We start from the raw sequence: 24,390 nt of genomic DNA on the forward strand, positions 1-24,390 counted from the left end.
CGATAGATTAGACGAAGAATGACGAAAATATGTCATCCGCTTAACTGGTAAACTGAAAATTAAAAAAGATTATACGAAAACGAATAAAAACACTGGATATATCGTACTTTGAACGATTCTATTTGAAAAAAACGAGCGAAAATTCGAGTGTGCGACAGCAAAGGGCGAATGTCGTAAGGTGAAGGTAGAGTTAATTGTCAGAAAGTTAATTTCCCGCGACTAAATCGCTAGTCTCGATCAGCTGTTTCGTATCACTTGTTCAAATCACGAAAGCTTTATTACGCTTTTCCCGCATATCCGCTTGTTATCACAGCGAGCTTTCCAACTTTTAATCTGCCCACTTTGTTCCCCACAAACAGCCTATTAGCTGCTTAAAATCTGCTAAAGTCTCGATCTTACCACCGTTAAAACAATCATCCGCCTAATAAGAGAAAACAGAGAGATCAAGCCAAATTGATAGAACTTTCACCGTCTCATTTTTCTAGCTTTTATTCCACTCGCAATTCCTCCATTACGAACCAGTTAAATATACGTTGCAATTTATAAGAAAATCATACAACAAAAGAAAAAATATTCATCAAAGAATTCATCAGCCTATCTCACTATGAAACGATTTATATCGCGCTACGAATGAATAAACTTCGTCAGATATCTGAGACTTTCGCGTGGCCAAGTATTGGGTTGTCCGGAAAGTTTCTTTCGTTTCACAAGGAAACAATAGACGCACGATATTTTTTATTTTATATTCTTTTGACGCATTACTTTTTTTATTTTACAATTTACATCGTACGATCCATTTTGCATTACGTGAAATATATTAATACGCGTAATAAAATATAATATAAAAATGTTTCGCATCTATTGTTTTCTTCTAAAACGAAAGAAACTTTCCAGACAACCTAATATCAAATAATTAGAAAAAAAAAAACTAATTACAATTTCAAGTAAAATGTATAAATGGAATTCTACTGTGATACAAATTATCACAGCGAGTCTCGTTCTTCAAACGCTAGGGAGACGAGTCATGAGACCATGTTGACCCATGAACGAGTCAGCAAAAATTATCTTCGTTAATAAATATAATTATTTATGAGATAAGTAGAATTTTCTAGATTTTATTTCAATTGATAGAATCGCACAAGACTCGTATTAATTACATGAAACTAATATTAGTACAATTTTACAAAGCACAACTCACTTAGCATTGGCATCAGTATGCTCGTAATAGAACAAATTTTACTTTCATCTTAAAATTAGAGTGAAATTTATTATAATAGACCACCTACTGTCTGTCGATATTATTAATCAATAAATTATTCCACAAATCCCAAGTTATTTTTCAATAATGGTCGTTAGGGTGTAGAAACAGTGCATTGGGTTGCCAACCAAGTGATTGCGGGGTTTGTCATTACCACCTAATGACAGAACCCAATAGTTGAGAGAAACGTCAGTTGCAAAGACTGTTTGGTCGCATTAAAATAAAGTCCTATGGTCCTGTGACGAGACAAACCAGATTTCTAATTTCCAGAATCGTTTGCAAAATTTGGATTACGATAAAAATACTCAAAATTAATACTAAAATTAATAACAAAAATCTCAAAATTATACGACTGAAATTTATTATAATAGACCATCTACTGTCTGTCGATATTAATCAATAAATTATTCCACAAATCCCAAGTTATTTTTCAATAGTGGTCGTTAGGGTGTAGAAACAGTGCATTGGATTGGCAACTAAGTGATTGCGGGTTTCCTCATTACCACCTAATGAGAAAACCCGCAATCACTTAGTTGCCAACCCAATAGTTGAGAGAAACGTCATTTGCAAATGCTGTTTGGTCGCATTAAAATGAAGTCCTATGGTCCTGTGGCGAGACAAACCAGGTTCCTAATTTCCAGAATCGTTCGCGAAATTTGGATTACGAAAAAATACGCCGCAGAGTATAAAAACCGGAGATTTATTCAAATATATTATAATGAGAGAGGGATCGCCGGGCTGAATTCATAGCCGTGTGCTGGTCAGCCTTTTTTCGGTGATAAAAACAAACGAGCGACAAAGTGGACCACGTCGATTTGATAGCGTCTGACAGCATTAGCACGAGCGTAAGTGCACGCTGAGCCACGGAGTTTTACTTCGCATAGTAAATCGCAATTAAAGTAAATCCCGCACGTTGGCTGTCCGCGGAGAAACATGAAATTTCGCTCACGACCTTTTAAATTTGTCGGAACGTGATCCGGCATTCCTCCAGGCTTTTTCACGGTGCAGGAAAAACGCGTGTCTTTCTTTTTATTTCTTTTCTTTTTTTTGAGCTACTCGCGAGCGTGAATTAAATTGACCGATGTCTTTTTTCAAGTGGCGATTAAACCGCAGCTGCTTATGTAAATTCGTATCTTTGGTGAATTTAAGAGAAGACGGTGGACGTTTATGCGAATTGAAATTCTTATGTACGTCGAGTTTTGTGTACAAAATTTAATTCAAAATTGCACATTCATCGTTATTTTTTGATTGAAACTCTCATATCATCTGATTAGTCGATTTGTCGATTTTTGTTAATACGAGAATTTGCAGAATGTTAGACGAACGAGAGAAACGACAATGAACGTACAATTTTAAATTAAACTTTGAAATCAGTTAGCGTTAAAGAAATAGTATTAATGAAGAATTACTCTGGTTATTTCATGTATTCCTGTACGTATTTTTATACATTTTTGCACGTTTCAATTTTTCTTCATAAACGCGTAAACATCCGCATTCTAATTACGAGAAATTGCAGAGTCTGAATTTGTTTAAGAAATTGGTTTGCTCTCTAAATACCGTAACGAGCACTTTCCTTTCGATATTTTCTGCATATTACTTGGTATTTCAATTTTATACACACGCGTAAACATCCAAAGTCTGATTGTAAATATGCAAATTTAAGAAGATTCGACGAGTGGAACAAATATTTGTTTCAACCTAAAATTCTACCATCTTCTAGTCTATTCCTATTGAAGTCTAATGATTAATTATCTACTACTAATTATCAGATTCTACTTGATACTTTGTCAAAATTAGTTTCTGAAATGTTTCGTATTTTTGACGACGATTTATTCGTAGTATATTTCGTGCTACGTTTGTTACTCGCAAATATCGTTCAATCTTTGTGTTTTCGTTAAAAATTGCACTTGAGAAAAATATGAATAATCGAGAAAATAGTAAATAGTAATTATATTTGGTATTCACATTGCCCTATTGAACTGGAGGCAGAAATAATTCTTAAAAGCCGCATAGTATGCCGCATTATAATAATTCTAAATGCATAATAATTCTTGATAATACTCCAGCGACATTAATAAGAGCATAAAACGGGACACACTATGTATTACGTGACCAACGATTAACTGATAATCTGCAAAGTATTTCTACCGCGAAATGCGTTAAGGTGTACACACGTTGTTTCTGATAAATTTTTAATTCAATAAAAAGACCCACGATGAATTTAATTTTGATAAAGAAAAGAATAATCTCCTCGTGTATTGTGTGCCAAGGTACACGCTATTTCTGATAAATTCTCAATCTCATAAAGAAGCCTGTGGTAGATTTAATCTTAGTAAAAAAAGAAGAGACAAAAAATAAAATAATCTCGTGTAATGGTATAAGGATTATACGTCTTAAGCTGTATTTTCTAACAAAATTATCAATATATTGATATTCAAAGAAAGGACCCTGTGTCTTGGTCGTTTTCAACGACTAACTACTAACTGGCTAACCTAATGACGAACCCCGCAATCACTTAGTTGCCAACCCATAGAACAGAATTTGTTGATAGAAACAGATATTGTTGCTGTCTATTACATAAAGTAGCGGACAGAAGTTTAAAGTTTAAAGTTGTCTAATTTTTACTATGCTTCGATTAGCATCAAGTTTCCTATCTCTGTGGTCTTCTGCACAAAGCGCAACGTGTCTTCTTGCTTGCTTTGTATTGGCTTGGCAACTAAGTGATCGCGGATTTGTCAGTACCACCTAATGACAAAACCAGCAATCACTTAGTTGCCAATAAGAGGACATAAGGAAACAGGATAACAGCAACGATAGGAAGCAAATTATGATGTTGTCCATGTTCAGAAATACGAACACGAGGAGGAAACGCAGTCGGGCAGCTGGAAACTTGCGATTAGCATACGAGCACCTGACGGATCTTCAAGCTCGTTCTTCTCGAAAACGAAGCCTCGAACGAAAAAACGTCGTTCTTCCTCTTCGACCTATCTCTGCACGTAGAATCAACAGCCGATCGCTTGTACCACGATTTTCCAGATAATTGTACGCAATTCGCAAAAGTATATCAAGTACCTGGAATATTGTGTTGGCAACTAAGTGAGTGCGGATTTTGCCATTAGGTGGTATTGACAAATCCGCAGTCACTTAGTTGCCAATCCATAGAACAGAATTTGTTGATAGACACAGATATTGTTGCTGTCTATTACATAAAGTAGCGGACAGAGGTTTAAAGTTTAAAGTTGTCTAATTTTTACTATGCTTCGATTAGCATCAAGTTTCCTATCTCTGTATGGTCTTCTGCACAAAGCGCAACGTGTCTTTTTACTTCCTTTGTATTGACTTGGCTAATACTTTCTTCTAAATTTGTAGCAAATACGTATCAATTATTCCAAGGAATCGGAAAGAATGGATTAAATGATATGGAGTTCAACTTTGAAATTCTAAAAATGAATCGATGCATACGTTTCGTTTCACATTTAATTCTGATTCAATTTTCTGTTTTACAAACTTGAAGGATTCTTTCTTGCCTGGTTATACTTTCGACCAACTAAATCGACAAAGCACGAATACTCGCGTAGTTTCTAACAAAATAAAAAAAGGAGAAACAATTTGTTGGATTAAACTGTTGCAAAGTCTCCTCGCAAAACACATTTACGATCTTTCGAAATCGCGTTCCCTATCTTCCCTCGAAGTTCTCTCTAAGACGTATACCGTGAATTTTATCGCCGTACGATAGGACGCTCGTGTTATTTTATCGTTGCACAATGAATGAAACATCCTACGCTTCATGCGGTTAATAGCGTGCGAGGCAAAAGTCAGAGTTCACTGGGGATATCGCGTACAACGAAATTATTGCCAACGCGGTTCCACGATTAGCAGCGAAACGAAACTGACTTTCTGTCAATATTTCATTACATGCAAACTATGTACCATTATTCTCCGATGAAAGCTTACTTAAACCGTGACACGTAGCGTTAATTGTTGCAGAGACAAATGCCGCAGAATTCCGACTGACACAAGGATGTATATCGTTTAATTTCTGTTGCATCGCGTTGTCGATTGATCGTATTCGTTAAACAACGTTATTTATACATAATTAAAAATTCAGTCTAATAACACGTAAAGGTGGCCACGGCCAGATTTCGTACGAAAAAACAAGAAAACAATACAGAATACTATTTTCTCATTTTCGACTTTGGAAATTGATCAAGTATACTTAAACTTGGCTAATTATCGATTAGATGTATGTAAATTTAATTTATGACTAACATAATGTAACCTACACAACATCATAATTTCTATAGCGATCGACCTTCTATATGGCCACGTATTCATATAATAGCAACTTCTTCATCTATGTCATAAATTTAGCGCGGTTCGCTAACCTTCGCACACAGTCAGCACACAAATTAAGAAAAAAGAAAAGAAAAGAGAAAAGGGAAGGAAACGAATAAGAGCAGGACATTGCTCTCCGTACTTAAGAGAAAGCGCGAATGAATCAATATCCAATAAATCGGCAGACGAGTAGCTACTCACCCTGCAGAAGCTGGCGATGGAGGATATCTGAAACAGAAAGCAGAAAGGAACGATCAATCGTTGGAATACCAAGCGAAATAGCGCTGCGATAAATAATTGGATCTCCAACTTCGAGACCGGATCATCGTACCGAATATTCGCACACACTGCAAGTCTCATTTTGATTATGGCTAGTCCAATGACTTCATAATATAATAAATATGATACAACGTAGGAATAATAGTGTTTAACACTAGAACTACCACACCAGTCAAATCGATTGCTTTTACAATTTTATTTTCAAATTCCTACTTCGTGTTATATTTTTTCCGCAATGATGTAATGACTTTCTCAACGATAACTAAAAGAATAGTATAATGAATTTTATTTTATTTTTTATGTATCAAACTGAAAATAATTTTGTATCGAGGCTACTTGTACCAATAGCAGTGAAAATGACTGGTACTTGTCAAAGTGTACAGGAGTCCTGCACTCTGCTTATCGAACCCCAATTAACCAGCTTCCTCGTTTTCTACAACTTGCCACGCGTTTTCAAATTTTCACCGCGTATCATTCGATATGACGATATCAGTTATCAGGAAAATTCCAGATCGATCGCTGGATCGCTAGATGCTGACGCTAGAAATACCACAGCAATCAGAACGACTGGTTCTACAATTTTATAAATGTGCCAACCCTCGTTTAGGGATGATGATCCCAGATGGATTAAAAATAGCAAAAATGAACCACACAACATGGAATTGCTTCCGTAAGAAAATAATAAAGCAATAAGTATCAAAATATTCTATTATTACGTATTTTTTAAAGAACAGTCACTTTTACTAATTTTGGTAGAAATATCGTCGCGTTGACTATCGATAGTTCTAGTGTTAATTTTCAAGAAAATAGACTTTGAATTTGTTTAATTAAGAATTCTACTACTAGTACATGCGTATGATAAATTTTCGAATATATTTTCCTCTTAAACGCTTATTTCCACACGCAGAACGGCCTGCTATCGATTATTTAATCCCATCCAGTGCGGAATTAGCTTCAAGTATACTTGATCGATTTTCAAACTCGATTTTCCCATGAACAAACCCGATAATCAACAACTTTTGTTCCACATTTTTTCCTACGAACAAGGCGATATTCGGCCTGCGGCTGTATATCACGCGGATCCGTGCGACCAAATGCGAAATACCTGGGAAACTAATTAATTATACAAGAAATTAGAAGATACAAAAAAAGCGAAAAAAAATTGAATAAAATTTGATTAAAATAGTATTTGAATGAACGCAGCGTGTCAAGTTTTGCTTTCGGACGACGATGTTTCATATGCACCGAGCAAATAATTAAAATTCGACCGCTTTAGCAGAGATGCGCGCGTTACGAGTACACGACGTGGTGATCGATATCGTTTTAGGGGAACTCGAGCTGGCACGGCATTAACGGATTAACAGCGCGGAAAGTGTAGCGGTGTAAAAGGCTGATCGCGAAAAGAGGTCGTGTCAGTATCGCAATTAATTGGATTGTATGCGCGATGTTGCTGCTCCGCTGGTTCGTGCGAAACGCGAAATATTTCCCCGATACCGGACGTCGTAGTTTTATAATAAATCATACGCTCGGCGCTGATGAAAAATTCTATTATTAAAATTCAACGTACGAACGCCGTTAACGAAAAGCGCGGCATGCGTTAAACATGATCGCGCGTTTAACATTCCGTGCGTTGTATCGTCGTGTACTATGTGATCGCTGAACTTTGAAGACCGTGTAATTGGAAATATTTATTAAACATCCAATGTACTAGACATTTTTATTCCACTGTAACTTGTTAATGCGCGCGATACGAGTTAGTTGTTTAACAATTACAACGTTATACGTTACCGAAGTGCAATTCTTCGTTATTATTAATACCGTCTCAATGGATAATTCCAGCCAACATCGATTCAACGTGATTACGTTGCATAAGCACGTAATTATCCAAGCATTTGGATGTTGCTCACAGTTACGTTTATCAATGTTTTAATTCTCCTAAAACTGGTACTCTGGTGTTATTGGTTTGCGCATTGTTCTTTTTTCTTGCAATTCTCTGATTCACAATTTCATCGTAATTTAATACCAACGAATAACGATGTTAACAAGCAGCTGTTGCTGCATTTTGTGTAAGAAGATTATCAGCAAGTTAGGATGAAAATTAACCTCGCTGGCTAATTTACCACTCAATTTCCACTAAAGAAAGAAACTATAATATGCAATGCAATTAACCCAATGGAACACATTATCGTATCTTTCCCGATATAATATCAAAGAACACAGTAACCTAATGAACGAAAATGCAGATGAAAGGACTAGCACTGTCAACTGACGTTCCAACGTATTGAAGTTCTTGAAACTCCTTCGATTTAACTCAATACACAATGAAACGTGTAATGTTTCGTATTTAAATACTTCGTTAAATACTCGTCGAACTTTGATTGAATGTGACAGAAAGGAAGCTTGAACTTTGTACTCGCTGTTTCTTCATGGGCGACATCGTTCGGTGAAATACCAGAACGTTGGACGATGATCCTTTTATGTCCAAAGGAAACAAGCCTTGTTCTTTTACCAAATAACAGGGTTTACGAAAATTACACGAAACATCGGAGAAACAAGCGATCATTGCTGCCAAAGTTTCCTCGTCGAATAAATTTCACGACCGATGGTTGGCGAAATTTCATGACACAGTGGTCGGATTCCATTTATCGCGCTTCTGCTCTGCGATCCCTTCAAGCAGGAAAAGCGTCGCCCTTTCTGCGGTGTTTGCAACAGATCTGAAAGAGGACTGATTATTCCGACCCTAATAAATCCTCTAGTTCGTTTTTCTCTGGCCGTTTCCATCGCGGTCCGTCGCTATTTCATCGTCCGTTTCTCTTTCTTCCCGCAAAAGTCTGCCACAGGACTTGAACGTGGTCGTTAAACCGTGGAAATTACATTATATCGCGCAGAACGACCGTGCCTCTCGCCAGAAAAGACAATCGAGTCGAAGGAAAAAGCTGTTGAGGGAAGCGTTGGAAAATTCCACCACCAATCCTGACAATCTTCATTTTTCTTGTAATTACGTTGCTCTGATCGATTAACGATGTTATAATCGAGAAGAAACGCTACATATTAAACAGTTGTTTTCTGTTAAATTAACTGATGCGCTTAATGTACTTGGAATAAATATTTTTCAACTGTTGCTTGTCACGTGTTGAATTTGTAGAGTTTTCGTAAACGATAGCAAAGGAAGATACATTTTCTTCAGGTGTTTTCCAGTTATGGAAAACGATTAATTTTCGTACACGCGGAAAGAAGAAATTTTCTTCACAGCCATCGTAATTATCAATTCAAAACGACACTAAAAAAGTTGAATCAAAGTTGTCTCGACTGGTCGTTCTGTCTTACGGCTCTTTTTAACGGAGAACTGCTCGATTGTTTATTATAAATTCCCGTGAAACTTCAGAAAACGCTGCCAAAGGCGCTTCGAACGATTCATTGCCGAGAAAGACAAGAAATTCTCGAGAGAAGAGACTGTGAAGCTGTTTAATAAATCGCAAAATGTCGCCGAATAAAGCGCAGCGCAGGTTGCAACGCGATGACTTTGAAAATACGCCTTCATCAACTTTCTTCTTAATTCCAAGATAAAGAAAGTACAAATTATGCGAACTAAGAGTTCCGTGTGGCAACTAAGTGATTGCGGAGTTTGTCAATACCAGCCAATGACAAAATCCGCAACCACTTAGTTGCCAACCCAATACAACTGCGAATAATTCAGGATCGCTTTTAATAATTTTCTAACTTTATAATCCTTGTGTAATCCTGATGTTTCGCCGATGTAGTCTACCGATTATTAAGTCACAAAAATAGTATAGTAATTATTATAGTAATTATTCGTCGAACCTAATGTCCAATTTGATATTTATAATACGAATTTTCCATTTCTATTTTAATTCGTCCACGTACTTTCGTTCGTCTATTGGCTTGGCAACTAAGTGATTGCGGGTTTTGTCAATACCAGCCAATGACAAAATCCGCAACCACTTAGTTGCCAATCCAATACAGCTGCGAATAATTCAGGATCGCTTTTGATAATTTTCTAACTTTATAATCCTCGTGTAATCCTGATGTTTCGCTGATGTAGTCTACCGATTATTAAGTCACAAAAATAGTATAGTAATTATTCGTCGAACCTAATGTCCAATTTGATATTTATAATACGAATTTTCCATTTCTATTTTAATTCGTCCACGTACTTTCGTTCGTCTATTGGCTTGGCAACTAAGTGATTGCGGGTTTTGTCAATACCAGCCAATGACAAAATCCGCAACCACTTAGTTGCCAACCCAATACAACTGCGAATAATTCAGGATCGCTTTTGATAATTTTCTAACTTTATAATCCTCGTGTAATCCTGATGTTTCGCTGATGTAGTCTACCGATTATTAGATCACAAAAATAGTATAGTAATTATTACAGTAATTATTCGTCGAACCTAATGTCCAATTTGATATTTATAATACGAATTTTCCATTTCTATTTTAATTCGTCCACGTACTTTCGTTCGTCTATTGGCTTGGCAACTAAGTGATTGTGAGTTTTGTCAATACCAACCCAATATATCTTCAGACACAAACGATTTTCTCATTCGCAAGTATTTTATAGAAAATTCTGTCACTTTCAGATTAGGCAAGAGGATTTGCCTATGATGTTCTTGACGTTTTCCTCTTGGCAAAAATTGTAACATGTCTTTTATGATATTAATGATCTTTGAAGAAAATATAGGAACATCGTTCGTCTTATTAATCGAAAACCTTCTTCTCTCATGCTACCTTATTCTTTCACCTTCCTTCCTTAATTCGTAATGATTCCTCTTTTCAGTTCTAGTTCTAGTTTAGTTGAATTTATTTAAGGACGACAATTTAAAAAAAGGTAATTTCGGTTGTCGTGCTACGACAGTCTTCTTCCCTTCATATTTCTTCTATGTTGCAGTTGAGAAGCTGTACATTCAGCGGTGCAACATCGATATTTATTCTTCAAGTTCTTAGTCTTCCAATTCTTCGATAAACTTGTGCAAATTTTATGCTGTGTAATGTGTGTGCTGTGTAAAGTTTCTTTGAAAGTTTTACAAGGAAATAATAAATGCACAACGTTTCCTCTTTCACGTTATTTTATCGAGTTACACTTTGATCTCTTCAGATAAAAAACACAACATTCGACAGCTTAGTCTTCACGTTTGTAAATATAAAGATGAATTGTCGTAAACGACACGTTTGTAAAAGAAAGACAAAAAGGAAGAACATCACGTAACAATATAACAATAACGATATACAGACATATAATGGCAACTAAGTGATTGCGGTTTTTGCCATTAGCTCGTATTGACAAAACTCGCAATCGTTTAGTTGCCAACCCAATAACACGTCCCCGTCTCCTCTGCATCTGCAATTTATCTCGTCGTTCTGTTTCCACAATTCTCACACCCTTTTCGCTCTACGCACCTGCTTTTCTCACATTGCGTGCTTTCAATTGCGAATAATTGAAACAAGAAACAAAACTAAGAAACAAAACTATCAACCACTGTCTCACCACGCAAACAAAATTCCTGCCCGTTGATATTCCCTGGAAAAACGGAAATCTTCCCTTGAAGATTTTCATTTCGCTGGGAAAATCTTGTCGCAGCTCTATTTTCACAATTTCCTCTCGTCATTCCGCAATTGTACGAACGCGTCAGCCAATGAATCTCGGTGTTGATCGATTGTCTTGTGAAGTGGAATGGAAATGGTAGGAGCGTGATGCCGGCGATAAACGGCGAATAAGGTGAACGACGAGTGCGAGCATCGGCTTCGTTACCACCTGCAACCCCTTCGTTCCACGGGGGTGGCTTACCCCTTCCTCAAGACTGTTGATTACCGACCTACATACAGCGATACGTACATTTCCATATTCGTTGAACGATTCAATGCGGATTATCTTAAGCCCATCGACGACCATAATCATAATCGATCGATCTGCTTCTGATTTTAACTCTCAATGCAACTGTTCAATGTTTCACGGGTCTGCTGTTTGACGCTGCAACCAACGCAGTCGTCGAAACAACGATTATTTTATTTTTGCTGTTATTTTCGATTTTACAGTACGCTTGGTGGCTTGGAAATAGCGCGAAGCGAATGCTGAAAATATTTTTTAAGATTCCGCCGAAGAAACGCCGAGGAGAAATTAGAAAAACTGAAATTCTGTAAAGCAACCGCTGGAAAATATTTTCTCCAGCATCCTGACAAATATCTTCGTTTTCATTTGCTCCATATTGTTTCAGTTTTTGTTATTTTTCAGTAAAAGTGTGATCGCGATAAAAGCTACCTTTATGGAACTGGTCGATTCTGTTTCTGATTGCGAATTTTTCTCCCAATTATCAGACTATGCAGTTTAAGAAATCGGGCAATTTGGCGAGGCAAATTTTTGTCAATCGGCTAGTCGAGGATTGTGACAATCGCTGGATATATTTCTTCGCTTTTTCTAATTATATTGTAACAATGTGTCTAATTAAATTCTGAAGCGTAGAACCAACCGAGGAAATTTATTTAATCTATGGGAATTTAAACTTTTGTAAACTAAAGATCTGACAAAACGTTCCTCTCATCCCGCAACTATTATAAATACTTCACGTTGCATATTTCACATATTTTTATACGTTTCTGCACATTTCAATTGTTCATTTCAATGCGTCAGTCTGACGATCACTATACCGCCAAAGCGTGAGATAAATCTGGATTATAAAATATTCCTCACGTGCATATATTCCGCAGGAATCGTAAAGCTACTTAAACAGTCAATAATTATAAATCAAACCATCAACATTAAATAAATAACAATAATTATCAATAAAATTGTAACGCTAATCTACAATCATCAACGCAATTATAACTGCTCTTTCATTAGTTTCTTTTCATGAAATTCCCAATATCCTGCAATTCCCATATCCTCAGAACCTACAAATTTTATCAGCACAACGCTAAAGCGGAAACGAACTCTTCAAACCTTTTTTGCGTACAAACGCGAACGTGAAAGTTTTCTACTGCCATAGCTCGAAGTGTATTCTTCTACTTTAATTAATAAAACTTAGCTTGTTGCACTCTGCAGGACGAGTATACATTTAAATTGAACGTTGAAACGTATACTTTGCGCCGGTACCAGATGTCGGATATAATCTTTTTCCCTTGTGCAATAAGAGAGAGAAAGAGCCGGTAATAACGAACAGTTGGCTGTTTATCTTGCGGAGGGCGACGTGGGTTGCGCGAAGCAGGCGAAATACGCGTTATGCGACGAATTAACAAAACATTTGTCAGCATAATGAAATAGTTAAATGAGATAGACGAATTAGGGGATTCTGGTAAATGAGAAACGCGAACATCGAGATCGCTAAATTGCGGAGCTGGTATTTCCCCCTTAAGAGCGTTCATTGTTGACCCACTTCTGCGTTCGCGAACACCACGTACAAATACCACACCACGCTTCCTATCTATTCTACAACTTCCGACAAGTTCTGTCAGTCGTTTAATGAATTTATCTTGGACGATTCACGTTTGCCGATATAGGGAAGAGGAACGGACGCAGGTTAAAAAACGAAAGTGAAGTGATACAATCGTTGGGCGGGATAAAACGGCCAATTATATTTAAAACAGTTTCTGCGCTGATAAAATCCGTTTTATAAAACGCTAGAATATGTTTAAAGCCGTTTACGAGACCATTTGAGTTTCCTATAGCAAACAAAAGAGACTAAGTAGAGCGCAGTGTTAAACAGGACGGTAGCGTTGACAGTAAATTGGAAAATTACCTGCTGTCCGCGTTTATCAGGTCTGTAAGTATGAAACCGAAATATAGATGGCCCCAGCTGATAATGTAGTTATCACTAAACTGCGTCATTGATGCCAAAAGTCTTTGTTAACATCTCACAAACATTTTCCACTCAGAACAATACAAGTTTCATACAACAGCATAGTTTGTAATAGCGTTGAACATGTCGAATTTTGTGCCTGGAAATTACGATTTGCGGACAACATTGATTTTCTGTTACCATTTGAAGAAAACTGCCGCAGAATCGCATCGAATGCTTGTCGAAGCTTACAGTGGGCATGCTCTTGGTAAATCACAGTGCTTTCAGTGGTTTAAAAAATTCAGAAGTGGCAATTTTGACGCGAGGAACGAAGAACGTGGAAGACCACCGAAAAAGTTTCAAGACAGAGAATTGCAAGCATCGTTGGATGAGGATGACGCTCAAACGCAACAACAACTCGCTGATCGATTAAACGTGACACGAGAAGCCGTCTCCGTACGTTTGAAAGCCATGGGAAAGATGCAGAAGGTGGGAAAATGGGTTCCACATGAACCGAATGAAGGACAGCAGGAAAACCGAAAAACCACTTGCGAAATTCTGCTCGCCAGATACGAAAGAAAGTCATTTCTCCACCGAATTGCGACTGGCGATGAAAATTGGATATATTTTGAGAATCCTAAGCGTGAAAGATCATGGGTAGCTCCAGGCGAACCACCGACATCGATTACAAGACCAAATCGCTATGGACGGAAGACAATGCTCTGTGTTTGGTGGGATCAGAAGGGTATGATCTATTATGAGCTGTTAAAACCTGGCGAAACCGTTGATACCGAGCGCTACCGACAACAAACGATCGATTTGAATCAAGCTTTGCGTGAAAAACGACCAGAATATCAAAAAAGGCAACGCAAAGTAATTTTGCTTCGTGATAATGCACCATCACATGCAGCAAAACCGGTCAAGGAAACGATCGAAGCGTTCAATTGGGAAATACTTTCGCACGCGGCTTACTCACCAGACTTGGCTCCGTCCGATTACTATTTATTTGCATCGATGGGACACGCACTTTCTGACCAGCACTTCGCTTCTTACGAAAATGTACGAAAATGACTCGATGACTGGTTTGCATCGAAAGAGCGACAGTTTTTTTGGCGTGGCATTCACCAATTGCCAGACAGGTGAGAAAAATGTATAGCTAGTGATGGGCAATACTTCGAATAAAATATTTTTAATCATTTTCATACAATAAACGTGTATTTTCTATACAAAAATTCCAGTTTCATATTTACATAACTGGTATTATGCGAACATTCCATTTAATTTGGAAGAATTGTAATGCAGTAAGTAATTTATTATAATTTGTACGTTTGAGGTGCATTAATTTTCAGAGTCATTTCCCTTGAAAATACGCCAAGAAATCCAAATTTCCTCCCACTGTCTAATTTCGTCTCTCGATCGATCTTTTTATTTAATAAAAGTGCTGCAGCCTGTAAACGGCAATTGGAATTTAAAAGAAAAATGCCGCCGGTTAAGCGACAGCATAAACAAAGGACATTCTTTTCCAGAGTCCTTTGTATTGCTTTCTTTCGTCACAACTGTAGCACCGATAACAATAACTACGTTATTTCTTAATATTCCTAGTCATATTTCAAAAATACGATTTTCCTATAGATGCTTTGCAATATTTGAATGGTGTACATAGTTCTATAATAAAACATATTTCAGGCGCCTGAAAAAGGAACAATATATTTTGTAAATGAAATTGAAAAGATGAACTTAGGAACATTTTCCTTCTCGAAAAACTTCACTTAATAATAATAATAAGTATTATTATAATTAACTGTAAGGTAGTCGTAGGAATATTTTCAGATTGAAAAATTGATTTAGCTGCGAATAAATTCTGAAGAACGTTTGGCGAGTGTGGGGCGAAATTTGGACGGTGCGGAAACGTTATTCCGCAATTTCAATTTCAGTTTTAATGCGATACGAAGTGAAGTTAAATATAGAATAGGAATTATGTCGTAGCTCAGAAATATGTCATACGAAATAATTTCACCAACGTCTTTGTCTACGCTATTCGTAGCTAACGATTTATACACTTTTCACATTTATTTAGCTACATTATCTTCGTCACGCTAAAATCCTAATTAATAGTCCTATAGTCTAATTACGTCTTAGCTAAAATCACAAGTCTAAGAGCTCACACATATGCTCTGTTATCTAAAATAATTAAAACCGCGGATACAAAATCATTCGATACGAAAAAGAGGACTGAGGCGCGGGAAGACATTATTTCAATATTCGATAACAATTTTCTAACAAATTGTTGAAAGAGTAAGGAAAGATCTAAAATATCGTAACAATTATATCAACGGAGAGTGTGTATGTTCCCGAAATAATAAACTAACCTAATAAAAGCGAATGGCAGATAATTGTACAGTTCACGCACATAAATCATTGGACGTGTATTAACGAGAACTGCAATTATCGACTCTGCTATTATCATCGAATTCTGTTATACATTCTAACCACATATACTTCACGCTCATATCGAATATTCTGTTCTTCGATTATTAAATATTGTGATAGAAATAAAATATTAAACCGAGGATTCCGCTTCCTCTTTCTTGTTCTGAGTGGTAGATGGTGACTGATTGCAAATTTCTGTACACATGTTACTTATATTCCTCAATTTTTCTCTCATGCTCTTCTCATATATTTGTAACAATTGTTCAGTTTTTTCTTTAAGGAGATATACGTCCCTTTTTTTCATTTGGATCATCTTAGCTTTCATTTTGATTATCTACAAAATGTACGAATTAGCGATCCCATCGTAAGAGTCGATTCTCTACGTAACATACCTTGTCTTTTGTGGCCAATCTTTCCTGAAATTCACAAAGCTGTTTATTCAATTCTTCATCCCTTTGTAGAATCTCTCTGTTTTGAATTTCTATTTCTCCGCTTTTCATAACTGTCGATTCAACCTCATCGATACCGTGCTCCAATCTCTTGCAGTGTTTGCCTATTTCTCTCTTCAATCCGTTGATTTCCTGTCAACGTGATTTTTCGAGTTTTAGTGTCGATACAAATTTTTCCCGCCACAGATTCACCGTAAAATCAACGCGTTTATGTGATTCACCTTGTCCTTGATGACAATCGCTTTAACATACTCCTCTTTCAACTTACTGAGCTCTTGGTTCAATTGCTTGTTCTCTTCAACCAAATAATTCTGTTCTTCGATAATTGTCTCGTGCAACGTGTTCATTTCCGATAGTTTATTTGTCAGCATATCTTTTATTTCATTATGATCGCTGAGTCTTTGCAATTCACATTGTATAGTTCGTTTTGAACGTGTTGTAGCTGAGAGAAAAATACAAAATTCGGATTAAAATTTACAACTAGTTACAATAAAAAAGAAAAAAAAAAAATAGGATGAAAATAAGAAGAAATATCTATTTTTGGTGCTTCGTGTAAATATTTCAGAAAGATCACCGATTTTGGAAACCTGTTACTCCACAACTCGATACCTTTCATTCGTATTTCCATCTAAATTTATTGTTGAAATTTTTCAATGGTAGAATATTAATAACACACTTACAGTGCGTCGACATCCCCGCGTTTGATTTCTCCATTCCACTCGATATTAGCGTGATTTCTACAATTATATATCGGAAGTTCCTAAAAAGAATTTGTTTTCTGTAGGTGGCGAATGTGAACAATTAAGTAATTTTAATTAAGCAATTAAATAATTTAAATATATTTTCTCCACAAAATGTAGTACAGGCGCGGGTATACGACGTGTCTCGTGAATTTTGTTCAGCCGAAATATCTTCGTTAATTCGAAGAATATTGGAAAATGTTTGGAAGGAAAGTTATGGGATTTAAAAGAATACAAAATATCCTATAGCACGTGGTAGCGGTTTCTTAACGGGTGGACCGTAAAGAAGATACAAAAGTCACTTTTGTTTCTTTTCTTCAATGGTATCGTATGATTTTTAAATCCGTTGATCGATTCCTATTGATGTTCTTTGCAAAATGGTATTCAACTATTCTCGTGGAAAAAGCTATCAGTTTGTTAGGTATTTTAATTTGAATTTTTTCACGCTCGACGCGTGAAAGACGAACGTAAGACGACAAGGTAAACACAAGAACACCGCCTTTCCTTTGCCTTAATACGTTAAACGCCACAAATTTCAGTTAAAATATATTGCTAAATCGATAGAAACACGTTAGAGCGTGCAATTTCTATTCCAAACATTGTCGCGTATTTTTTGAAACAACAAAGATACATCAAGTGGCGAGATTTCGCGGAACACACTGTATAGAAATATACTTAACACTGAAGAAGTTAGGTTAATACTTACGTGGTTAATACTTACGTGTACACCGATCGGCTGCCTGACAGAGAAAGACGAGACGAACGAAGAACATAAACACTATAGGAATAAACAAAATCACGTGGTCCTTTCTAGTCCAATTTTTTTATTGTTATATCGTTATTAGTTGATACTAATAGAGAGATGTCGCGATTAGTTCAATTTCTGACGGCAGAAATGTAATTGTGCCGATCAAAATCATTTCATAATTTTCCATATCCTGTCTTTGCTTTTAAATGTCCGCGATCCTGGCTTCTTCAACATCCTGTCTTTTCGCAAATTCTGTTGCACTGCCTTCGAGTTTTCTAATTATATTAATATAGAATTAAATTGCAATGTACAGTATACAATTAAATTGCAATGGAACGACTGTTTTATTTTTTAACTCGATCACTGACAGAGCTCGTCGTAGCGCAGAATATTTCTTCGTGAAAAACAGCTAACTGGTTAAAGAAAACACGGTACGTTTCAACCAAATCACGTCAAATTCAACAAACAATGCGCCTGTACGTATAACAATACGAATACGTATCGCGTATATCCGGAAGGTTAATCATACTGATTTTCAATAGATCACTTAGTTAATTGTGGTGTTTAGCGATGGTTCGCCAATCCGATCGCCATGTGGTTGTAATTCCCAGCTCTAAACATTCGATTAATTCAGCTAAAATAGTCACGTTTCATTGTCAGACTTTACCAGCCTGGTAACATATCATTGTTTAAATATCAACCGATTACTGTTTCCTGCGCGGTTACATGCTCTGACCCAACGACGTAATCGAATTACGAAGGCGAACAAACTGCGATATGTTTCAATTGACAAGACACGATCTATTGGCCAAGCCAATATACAAATTGTATAAAATACAAAGCTTTGTGGAATCTTAGTTGTCTCTCTTTCTCTTCATCGGCTATTTCCTCTCTCGGGCTAATTTTCCATCGTTAATGGCCGTCGTTCTTTCGCGCGATTATTTTGTAAATTGTGGCGAACATTTCGATGGACGTGTCCTCCTTTTTCATTTTATGGGCAAATTGGAAAAAAGGACGATAAGTAGCGTTTCGTTGAATTTTACTGTTACCCTCGATACGAAGATTACTTGTATCCGCAATTCCAAAGGGAATCAAAGATAATTGATTTTACTTTTAAGCTTAACTTTAGTGAACACACGTCACGAGATCGCACCGCTGCAGGAGAATATTGCATTGAATAGCAATACAGTTGAAGCTGTAATGTCGACTTTTACACGCAAACAATGTTTTTAACAATTAACAAGGAATTTCCAGTATCGGAAGATAAAATATCGTTGTACGTCGAGAAATTTGATCTTCGTTGTTTTATTGGGTTGGCAATTAAGTGATTGTGACAACTTTACATTACAACTAAGATTCCACAAAGATATGTACATTATACAACTTTACATTACAACAAAGATTCCACAAAGATTTGTACATTATACACAACAAAGATTCCACAAAGATTTGTACATTATACACAACTAAGATTCCACAATGATTTGTATATTATACAACATTACATTACAACAAAGATTCCACAAAGATTTGTACATTATACACAACTAAGATTCCACAAAGATTTGTATATTATACAACATTACATTACAACAAAGATTCCACAAAGATTTGTACATTATACACAACTAAGATTCCACAAAGATTTGTACATTATACAACATTACATTACAACTGAGATTCCACAATGATTTGTATATTATACAACATTACATTACAACAAAGATTCCACAAAGATTTGTACATTATACACAACTAAGATTCCACAAAGATTTGTACATTATACAACTTTACATTACAACTAAAATTCCACAAAGATTTGTACATTATACAACATTACATTACAACTAAGATTCCACAAAGATATGTACATTATACAACATTACATTACAACAAAGATTCCACAAAGATTTGTACATTATACACAACTAAGATTCCACAAAGATTTGTACATTATACAACATTACATTACAACTGAGATTCTACAATGATTTGTATATTATACAACATTACATTACAACTAAGATTCCACAAAGATTTCTATATTATACAACTTGTATATTAGGCAACTAAGTGATTACGGGTTAGGTTGGGGCAATCACAAAAAATTGCAGTGGAAATTGTCAAAACGTCAAAAACGATCTATGGGATAAACCGCGAGAAGAACAGTAAACGAACAACTAAGAAGCAGCGATAGTTGATTAGAGATGTTAATTACTTTGATGCTTGTTATGCTTCATTAAAAATGAATGATGGTGACACGACTGAACTTATTCAATGATCTAATCAATTGCAGCATCGTCGTATTATCACACAATGGAAACCAGAATTTGCACGCGATTTCGATCAGACACAAAATTAATTGTTCAAACGAATCGCGTGCGGACTCACGATTGTGTACAGAAATTGCGCGACGAGCCGTTTAAACAGCAACGCGTTACCGATTAACCGGCTAAAATTCTGAGAGAAAAAAAAACAACTTGTCGAGGATCGGTTCGATGGTTTCTGTTAGTCCTCGATCATCCACCGCGATAATTTACGCGCGACACGCGTTCCAAATCTCCGCGTATCGGGTTACAGCGTTGCGGCGATCGAAGGGGCGAACTTTTTTGTGGAATTTCGATGGCCGAGAGGAGGGAAACCGACGGAGGTTGGCGTATCGGTCGATTCCGAAGCCGGAGGATCGTGTACGAGCCAGGAAACGGATTATGGTTTTTACGAGGCGCGAAAACGCGATAACTCGGCGAGAAAGAAGCAGCGGCAAATGTATCTTCGATTGTGTATCGGACACTGTGTCTATCCCGATATTCCCAATGGATATGTTTTATGTATCGCGCGAGTCGCTTGCAATTTATACTCGAGACATTTTTTTGCGTCGCGCAGAGATACGACAGAAACTGCGCTCTGCGGTTGCAGTTCCTTCGCATCGAACGTACACGAACTTCGCCAGATCCCACAATGGCCCACCGAAGTATTTGAAATTACAGAGACTTTTTTTCCATAGAAATATTTGGAAATATTAATTTTTTTTTTTTATTTAGTAGATTATTTACAATCAATTTTCATACAGAATTTCAAGTAAATTTCTTTGACGTGGTACTGTAACTTGGATCATAAAAGTTTATAGTATGTTTGATTCTAATTGAATCTGACGGATCTGATCCATCGTGTCAAGTAATTGGATTCTGGTGGTTCTTAATTATATTATATCTGTTTCTGAACTTGGTTATTTCTTCTTTGACTGTGGAAATATTAATACACAGAAGGTTTTTTGTTGGAAACATTTTGAAACTGCATTGGCATTGAAAATGTATGATATTCATTCGTTGACAATGGACATCGTTTATTGTTTAGGCGAATAAAAACGACGTGGAAACAACTTCCTACTTTTATTTCGCGTGACGTATCGAAAAAAAAGACTCGTCTCGTTTTACGAGACGTAATACGAGATCGTTGCTGGAATACAAAGAAGATTAAAAGTGTTACTATGGTGGTTTGTTTAAGAATACAGTTGTTGTTTCTCGTTCTTGAAACGTAACGTTTGACTTGACAAGCATATTGTAATCGTGTTATCAGAAATATATCAGGATACAAGCTATCAATGTTCCCAATAATTCATTTAATAAAATCCTTATCTCTTGGACGATGACGAAATTTGTTGAGTGCCATCAGACGATATTTAAGGTTCTCTACGAAAATACAATTCGTCGATAAATATTGACAGTGCAGCGTTGCCTTTTATTTGAAGAGACATCGATATATATTGATCGTCTGAGAGCACTCTCAGATCGAATTCCTTGTACCAGTGTGTCTTATATTGCCTTTTAACAATCTCATCGCCTTTCGAAGCTAATTTCATTTGTCAACAAGCAAATGGATAAAAGAGTGCTAATTAACATACATTAAATTACATCAACCTGTTGCCTTATGATATCGAGTGGTATTCGTGTTATCGATCGCAGCTTCCATTTAACAAAATTACAACTCTAACGATATGAACAAAATTCATAAGAAACTTCAGTCTTTGATTTTAACTTTTTAGCAAACTGTTGCAAATACTAAATACATATCGATGAATACTAATTCAAAATTTTCCACCCTATGACATCGATATCCAACGAGAGCTAGCGAAACAGAATCACAAGGCGAGTAAATTAAAATTGAAACTGAAACAATTAAAAATGAGAAAATCTGTCTGATAATTTCTATCTCGTTTTAAGAACAGCCTATTTGTTAATTAAAATCACTTGCCGTGCGATCTGAACCTTCCACCGTTTTTTTTCTCGTAGTTATCATTCGCCTCATTCGACAACTCGCATCGAATAAAATTCGTTTGAATTCAGCCGGAATGGTGTTCCGGTAATTTCGTTCATTCACATATCCACCAAGCATGGTTCAGTTTTTTACTTTCTTTCTCTCCTTCTTTCTGTTTACACATAGAAGCATGGAGCACGGTGCTGCCTACGGCGGGTGCTGGTGATTACTGGGCGTGGGAATACAGTGAGTCACGCTAATTACTAAGCTAAAGGGACCACGATAATGTAGTCCGGAGTAGGTAGACGTATCGCTAGTATTGATCAGTAGATCGTAGTAGCTCTGGTTAATGCATTCCGCTCCATGTCTCGTACACCCGAACCATCGTCCGTGCTATTTCTTTATTTCCCTGTTAGCAGTTGCGTCATAATACGACGAAATAAAGCATTTTCATGACACGATGAAACAGCCGCATTTTCCTCTATCAACTTTCCAACAGATCGTTGCATGTGAAATGGCCAATTTCGTGAACGCGTGCCATCTTTAGAAGAATCTGTCGGTTATAGCATTTGCTCGGCTGCCTATGAATTGGACATTCGTTGCGAGCGAATTTAAAACCGCAGAATCTCCGTGGATGATCGTTGTGTATATCGATCGTGTGATCGCGAAGCAGCTAATTATGTTAACGAATATGTTGTCCATTAATGTCAGGATTAAATGCAATTAGAGGTACCTTGTAATGTTAATGCAGCTTCCGAGGAAAAATAGCGTGACAAATTTTTAATTGACAGATACGAACGTAGAAAGTATTTCTACCTGAACCAAGGAAACATTATCGTCGTTTCACGATACGTTGCATGTAGAGGGAATTCGGCCGTTTCATCCGCGATAATCTGATGATCAGAATTGGTTGCCACGAGTTACCGCAAAGGATGCTAATATCCAAACGTAATTAATCGTGTCAGGAATGTACTTTGGGTTGTTAGAACGTTTGTCAAAGATTTTGATTAATCTGTTCGATTATTGCAATTAGTGTAGACACAAGAATTAGTCCATTCATCCTGCAATTATTGACATACGATTAATCTAAAATTGGTTCACGAAGAATGTAGAATCAAACGATTTACGGCGTTGAACATGTCGAATTTTGTGCCTGGAAACTACGATTTGCGGACAGCATTGATTTTCTGTTACCATTTGAAGAAAACTGCTGCAGAATCGCATCGAATGCTTGTCGAAGCTTACGGTGGGCATGCTCTTGGTAAATCACAGTGCTATGAGTGGTTTAAAAAATTCAGAAGTGGCAATTTTGACGCGAGGAACGAAGAACGTGGAAGACCACCGAAAAAGTTTCAAGACAGAGAATTGCAAGCATCGTTGGATGAGGATGACGCTCAAACGCAATAACAACTCGCTGATCGATTAAACGTGACACGAGAAGCCGTCTCCGTACGTTTGAAAGCCATGGGAAAGATGCAGAAGGTGGGAAAATGGGTTCCACATGAACCGAATGAAGGACAGCAGGAAAACCGAAAAACCACTTGCGAAATTCTGCTCGCCAGATACGAAAGAAAGTCATTCCTCCACCGAATTGTGACTGGCGATGAAAAGTGGATATATTTTGAGAATCCTAAGCGTAAAAGATCATGGGTAGCTCCAGGCGAACCACCGACATCGACTACAAGACCAAATCGCTATGGACGGAAGACAATGCTCTGTGTTTGGTGGGATCAGAAGGGTATGATCTATTATGAGCTGTTAAAACCTGGCGAAACCGTTGATACCGAGCGCTGCCGACAACAAATGATCGATTTGAATCAAGCTTTGCGTGAAAAACGACCAGAATATCAAAAAAGGCAACGCAAAGTAATTTTGCTTCGTGATAATGCACCATCACATGCAGCAAAACCGGTCAAGGAAACGATCGAAGCGTTCAATTGGGAAATACTTTCGCACGCGGCTTACTCACCAGACTTGGCTCCGTCCGATTACTATTTACTTGCATCGATGGGACACGCACTTTCTGACCAGCACTTCGCTTCTTACGAAAATGTACGAAAATGACTCGATGACTGGTTTGCATCGAAAGAGCGACAGTTTTTTTG

The 24,390-nt window shown here is 36.9% G+C and overlaps 2 protein-coding genes across 10 annotated transcripts in view; one reads left to right on the forward strand and one right to left on the reverse strand.

The window, feature by feature from the left end:
• The window catches only part of Nrx-1 (neurexin 1), a 661,903-nt gene that overhangs the window by 239,653 nt on the left and 397,860 nt on the right, over window positions 1-24,390 (forward strand). For 7 of the 9 annotated variants that reach the window (XM_072020892.1, XM_072020888.1, XM_072020889.1 and 4 more), the window contains exon 4: window positions 22,472-22,531. The exons of 1 other annotated variant lie outside the window; for it this stretch is intronic. In XM_072020892.1, the coding sequence (XP_071876993.1) occupies window positions 22,472-22,531 (60 nt within the window). The remainder of the gene's footprint in view (window positions 1-22,471; window positions 22,532-24,390) is intronic. One more of the 9 variants, XM_072020891.1, reaches the window with a different exon arrangement.
• LOC139996515 (uncharacterized) lies at window positions 15,193-18,019 on the reverse strand. The gene is made up of 5 exons (XM_072020875.1): window positions 18,005-18,019; window positions 17,224-17,303; window positions 16,765-16,985; window positions 16,487-16,675; window positions 15,193-16,428 (listed from the first exon to the last, which is right to left on the reverse strand). Exons 2-5 carry the CDS (start codon window positions 17,255-17,257, stop codon window positions 16,225-16,227), a joined length of 648 nt encoding a protein of 215 aa, XP_071876976.1. The 5' UTR covers window positions 17,258-17,303; window positions 18,005-18,019; the 3' UTR covers window positions 15,193-16,224.

The sequence above is a fragment of the Bombus fervidus genome, chromosome 18 (assembly GCF_041682495.2).
Source record: "Bombus fervidus isolate BK054 chromosome 18, iyBomFerv1, whole genome shotgun sequence".
In the NCBI taxonomy this organism is placed as follows: domain Eukaryota; kingdom Metazoa; phylum Arthropoda; class Insecta; order Hymenoptera; family Apidae; genus Bombus; species Bombus fervidus.

Bases quoted from the DNA above. Each gene is read 5' to 3' on its own strand.
- LOC139996515 (XM_072020875.1), bottom strand. From the start codon at position 17,257: ATGGAGAAATCAAACGCGGGGATGTCGACGCACT. The intron at 16,986-17,223 runs GTAAGTGTGTTA...TTTTTCTCTCAG, and splicing joins CGCGGGGATGTCGACGCACT to CTACAACACGTTCAAAACGA. The intron at 16,429-16,486 runs GTATGTTACGTA...TACATTTTGTAG, and splicing joins GATTGGCCACAAAAGACAAG to ATAATCAAAATGAAAGCTAA.